At 34.3% G+C, this 6,229-nt stretch overlaps 1 protein-coding gene across 1 annotated transcript; it reads right to left on the bottom strand.

Annotated features, from left to right (window-relative positions):
- Positions 1 to 358: 358 nt before the first annotated feature.
- On the bottom strand, positions 359 to 2,361 carry LOC147288415 (Alpha-L RNA-binding motif/Ribosomal protein S4 family protein). The gene is made up of 4 exons (XM_086241879.1): positions 2,122 to 2,361; positions 1,906 to 2,013; positions 1,314 to 1,388; positions 359 to 1,063 (listed from the first exon to the last, which is right to left on the bottom strand). The coding sequence occupies exons 1-4, from the start codon at positions 2,253 to 2,255 to the stop codon at positions 832 to 834; spliced, it is 549 nt and encodes a 182-aa protein (XP_086098005.1). The 5' UTR covers positions 2,256 to 2,361; the 3' UTR covers positions 359 to 831.
- Positions 2,362 to 6,229: the final 3,868 nt, after the last annotated feature.

Below are 6,229 nucleotides of genomic sequence, written 5' to 3'. Positions count from 1 at the left end.
ACATGTTAATGAAGCTGCTATATGCCAAAGAAAATTATAGTAATTAAGATAATGATCCAATGCATTAACATCAGAATTAACATCAACTTGTTCTTTATTCATGTTATAAGAAAATAATATGCAAGCATTTTATATCTTTTTAAAAACAATAATACTAAAAATCTCAAATTTATACCCTAAATTTGAATTATAATTCTTAATACACGTTAATATTTTACTTATTATAAAATTAATAATTATTTAGGCAGACCATGTATAAATTAACAAAATAGTAACACATAATTTAGTATTTAAAATTATAATACAAATTTGAAATCTCTAACACTGCTTATTATCTAATGCCATTAAAAATGCGCTTTTCTCGTGTGATTAGAAAAATGGCATTATACAATATAGCGTGCATCTCGTTGAGGGACATCGCAAGGTTGTAAAGAGATATATGACTTATGAGTAACCACTGCCACTTTTTCATCTTAATGATGAGGACGCGCTTTGGAAATTTGTAATAACAAATTACCAAGGATTTTACATGCCATCTACCATCATCCACAATAAAAAAAAAAAAAAATTAAAAAAATTAAAAAAAGTAATTATCAGAAATCTTCAAGAAATTTTACATTTCCACATGAAGAACAAAACGGTGTAAATATTACGCCAAAAAAATGCCACATTGGCCACACAAGAGCACCCTTCTGAGGTGTTCACACAAGCAGATAAGCTCCACCCACCTTTAACGCATGACCTAGAAAGCCAAGTAAGGATTTGCTTCTTTTCAGCTACCAACAAAAGGGGGTCCAGGAGAACCTTAAACTTAGCACATAAGTGACCTTCTCAGTTCATTGCATCATAATCGTCCAACTTGTCATTGTACTGCAGCACCTTTCTCTTAATCTTTGATGAATCTACCCATGTAATAAAGTCTTCCATGTTCCTTGTCACAAGAAATGCTGGGTCAGTAACAGTCTCTGGACCCACTCGAATGTGTCCTTGCTCAATGTATGTGACAGCCTCCTTCAGGTGCTCGGCAAACTTCAACCGCACCAGGACAGTTGAAAGCCTACGTCTACACACATAGAGCTTGGTCAGTAAGTTAAACAGAGAGGTTCATCTATCTCAAAACTTGGAAGAAAATTTGTTCCCTATCCTTGTGGATGGTATGCATCATGAGAAAGTTGAAAGGATTCTCATTCTGAACACTTAAAACAAATTCATATTCCCGGCTGGTAGTGTGAATAGTTTTATAAGAATCACTATCACATTTTCCCTTCACAAATAAGGAAGGCAATTCCTGTAATAGAAGAAGTGATGATTACCTACAGAAGGATGAAACAGATAAGCGATCACACAATGCCAAGCTTTGCCTGGATGGTATCACACCGATATTGTACCTGTCATCAACATAAACCCTTTAATTATGAATCAAAGTTAAAAAACGACAGGAATATTGGATCCCCTTGCACATATAGTGCTTGTACCATACATCTTAAAACAAACATAAACCTATTGAATTTGGAAAATGCAATATTCAAGCCAATCTATAACCAGAACCACTTTGGTTTTAGGTTCCTCTAAAAGAGTATACAAGGGAATAATCCCAAAAATTTCTCTCTTTATATCAACAAGAGAGTCAACTTTCTCAATTGCGATATCAACACTACTCTTTAGGACAATCCGTACATATACACATAACATCCAGTAAGAACACCCTAATGCTAGTTGGAGAAAATTTTATTCTTGAAGAAATAATTAACAAAAAGTTTATAGCTTCCTTTGGGCTTTACTATGCAGCTTTAAAAGATTAATAGCTTCTTTTTTTTGGATAAAAAGATTAATTAGCTTCCATATGCATATCAATTGTATTATATTCCCTAATAGAACAGTTTTCAGAGGGAAAGAAAAACTCACAGTTTTTCCAAGAGCATATCAGTCATTTCAATCCGATATGGGTCGTTTGGGTTCATCTGCTTCAATATATTCACCAGCTTCTGCACCATCCGGCACACACCCGAATACCTATTTTCCAATTTTAATTTGTAAAAAAAAAAAAATAATAAGCATTCGGAGATTGAATGACAAATAAAACACTAAAACGACTTAAAATTAATAAAAATATATATATACTTTTTGTAATCGTCGCGACCGGTGACATGGTAACGTTGCAGAACCTTAGCTTCTCTGTGACCTCCCTCTCTCTTCCATTCCAAGAAGTTCACTTTCTTCAACAGCTTCTTTTCGTGGAACTTCAGCTGCCTCATGGTTCCTTTTTCCGCAGAGAGAGAGAGAGAGAGAGAGAGAGAGAGAGAGAGAGAGAGAGAGCGAACTGAAGGTGCTAAAACCCTAGGATTGGAAAGATGCGAGTGCTAAAACCCTACAATTGGGAACGAAGCTTTCCAATCTAGTGCAGTTTAATTCCATATATTTGGGCTAAAAGCAGGTCTGGCCCGATCCAGGCCCACAGAAACACCACAATCCAGGAAATTGGGAAATTCTAAAAGGACCCAAATGTTTGCTTTTTAAATATGCCCACTATTTTTGCTTTCTAAAACTTGTCATATGAGGTTTATCCAAGGAATAAAATTTTGGGTTTTGAGGAAATTTCGATGGAAATTTTGAAGATTTTTAATTTTCGACAAAAATTAGACAGAAACGAAAGAAATTACTATTAAAATATGAAAATTTTGAGTGAAACTTTACCATATGTTTATTTAACATATTATCTACTACATTAAAAAAACTAAATTATTTAGTAGGTTTCATGTGATATGTAATGAATATAATGCGCGCTATAGACAATACTGTTAAAAAAATACTTCACTAATTAATAATTACATAATGAAATTACAATAATAAATCATTAATGTGGCAACAGGAAGTAGTAAACTTACTCAAAGGGACTTGGAAATGGTATTCGATAGTTAAATTGAGTTGAATTGGGTTAAAATAGAACCAACCCAATGACAGCAGCGGCGACAACGGTTTACCTAAAATTTCAATTCACAAATTCTCGATCTCGAAATTGGAAAACCAAACATTAATGAAATGAAACTTCACGATGAGGGAATAAATTGTTTTTTTCATAATTTATGTTTACAACTAAACGAAACACCAAAATGGCCAAATCAAACCCCAAATAAAATTTCAAATTTTTTTTTCTTTTCAATTGCCTAAAGACTTTAAATCTCAATCGACTCTAAATTTTTTTTTTTATCTTTTCTCTTCTTTTTTTGTTCTTTCCTTTTCTTCTCTTTTTTTTCTTTTCCTTTCTTTTCTCTTTTTTTTTTTTTCTTTCCTTCCTTTTCCTCTTATTCCCTCGTGTCTTCCAGTGGCCTTCGTCTTCTTCAAGCAAGTGGTCTTCCACTTTTTTTCTCCAGTTTTTCTTTTCTTCTCTAATCTCCCTTCACTTCCAGTTTTTCTCTTCCCTCCGAATCTCTCCCTTCCCTTTCCCTCCCCCGATCTCCTTCTCTTCCTCCTCTCCCTCCCCGAATCTCTTCTCTCCCTCCGGCAAGTCGGCGACGATGCTCTGCCTCTCCTCTCCCTTCGGTCTCTACATCGAAACTTTTGCCGAAATTTCGGCGAAATTTTTCAAAATTTATTTAGTATGGTGTTAAAATTTTCATACCCATAAAAAACAAAATTTTACTCCTTGGGTTTATCAAGCAAACAACAAGGTATTTTTAGAAAATTTTCCAAGAAATTTTACCACTTTTAAATTGTTTTAAAATTTGGGTTGGGCCTTTAAGTTATTGGGCTTCATGTTTCTAACCTAATATGGGCTATGTCTAATTAATTGAAGCTCAGTATTTCAGTCAGATGTTAAACAGATGGAAGGGCAACATTGTTATAAAATTCAAATGTTAAGTTACAATTTGAAAAAATTGAATAGATAATGACCAACTTGTAAATCGAGTCAAATCTGTAGGGTGCAAGTTATAACTTACTCTTTAATAAATCAGGTCATGAAGGTCATCCTTTTGCCATAATGATAACTCATTAATCAATAATGAGAATTTTATTTTACACTGAACAATAATAAATAATAATATACATTTTCGAAGGGAGAAATTATTTTATATCATCACCTTGCATATTGAGATGATTTTTGTTTTTGTTTAGAATGAGTGAAATGGACCAGGATCTCCTACCCATTTGTCTACTCATTTCCCTACCATGCTTTAATTTTGGTCATCAAAGAGAGAGAGAAAATGGAAGAAGTGAGAGAATTGATGGCCAAAATAAAAAAATAGTAGAAAAATAAGTAAGCAAATGGGTAGAGTGAAATAATGTCCCATGACATCATAATTATAGTGAGAGCTGTAAGAATCAATGAATTTTCCCCATGAACAAAAGTTAAAAACTGTAACTGTTGATAAGTGTAGGAAAGGAAAAGGAGAACCATTTGAGAGTTAAGAGACCCTGCAATATCAATATATCATTTACTGAAATCACCAGATCCTATCAGATCCTAATTAAGGCCAAAAAAATCACCAGATCCTAAGCCAATTGCCCTACATGCACAGATGCACTAGCACAAGTTATGAAACCAATTGTTTATAGAGTGGGCATGCACTCAAAGTCAACTCATGGTAATTCCCCTCACTCAGTGCAAATATAAGGCAATAAAATCCATCCCCATAAATGGCTATGCAGATTGCAGCATATCTACAGGCATAAATATTGTGTTAATTACTGTGTACCCATTTACTTCTCTCTCTCTCTAATCAAGAATTGAAAAATATAATTACTGTGTATCATTTTTCTTTACTGACTGAATTAATATATAATTGCTGTTTGACAAAGCATTGTGAACGAATATCTATAGCTTCCATGGCTAGCTCCGTGACTACAAATACACATCTTGTGGATTGTGGAAAACACACTTTATATGCTTACTTTTATAGTGAAGTTTATTGTTGCCCCAAGACTCAGATGATGTCACCGCTCATTTTTCTTTTTTTTTTTCTTTTTTTGGTGAAGAAAAAAAAAACGTCTAGCCAGGAATATTTCATTTGTGGCCAAAACTAAGATGCTGATCATGACTAATGGATGAACAGCATAATGTTATAATTTAAATTATTAATTTATTGCATTTTCTTATATATATATATGATAGAATTAGAGCATCCAACCCAAAACCAATTGGTAATGGGTGGAGAAGCCTAAGACTTATAAGCACATATGTTAAGCTATAGTTTTCCGATGTGGGACATTGCTCCACATTTCTCAACACGCCCCCGCACGTGTGGCGATATTTTGAGCCTTACACGTGAACAAATTGTATTGGGTGACGTGGGAGCACGTGTGGCCGTTGGGCCTTACATGCGGATAACCTGGCTCTGATACCATGATAGAATTAGAGCATCCAACCCAAAACCAATTGGTAATGGGTGGAGAGGCCTAAGACTTATAAGCACATATGTTAAGTTATAGTTTTCCGATGTGGGACATTGCTCCACATTTCTTAACAATATATTACAATCACGGGCATTTGTCACAACTGCAAACTCCAAAACCATGGTCTCTCTAAGCAAAATATGATCAGCACACAGTGAGTGAGTGAGTGAGTCAGACTCACAGTCACAGACTTTAAAATGAAATAACAAGGCATCGGCTACTCCGCCCTTTAACTGCATTAAACCATAGCTTTGCTTTGACATGGCTAACGTGTCAGAGGACTACAAGTGTACAACCACTACCTTTTTTCTTGTTTCTTTTTTCAATTTGAAAATGAAATAATAGAAAAAAAAAACCCACCATTTTTGTTTAAGGTTGTTTTAGACTAATTAATTAGTTCTGAATTCATCATCCAGAATAAATAAAGAAACTTCTGCTGGTATGATGTCCATATTTGGTGACAGGCACTGCAACCACTAAACTAAGCTTTGCCCCATCACAAATATTTGCATGTTGCAACCACTAAATTCATCTTTGCCCATCACTAATGCAATGCTGAGGAATTAATTAAATAGCAATGCAAGCATTGTAACCACTAAAATAGACCGCTTTTATGTTTTGTTTTGAATGTGTGTGTTAATTTAACACCAAAATTAGTTGTACTTGGACAGGACATTGTCCTGAGCAACAAAAAAGCCCAAAATCAAGGAGTGCTGCAGTACCCTTTTATCCAAAATATAACATGAACAAGATTCTATGTGTATTACTTTGGCTTTTTTACCCAAATATAACTGAATTACAGAGAGTGTGCTTCAGTGTCATTCAAACTTTTTTTCTT

The sequence above is a fragment of the Dryas octopetala genome, chromosome 4 (assembly GCF_963921425.1).
Source record: "Dryas octopetala chromosome 4, drDryOcto1.1, whole genome shotgun sequence".
NCBI lineage: Eukaryota > Viridiplantae > Streptophyta > Magnoliopsida > Rosales > Rosaceae > Dryas > Dryas octopetala.
This window is presented reverse-complemented; position numbering and strand designations above follow the sequence as displayed.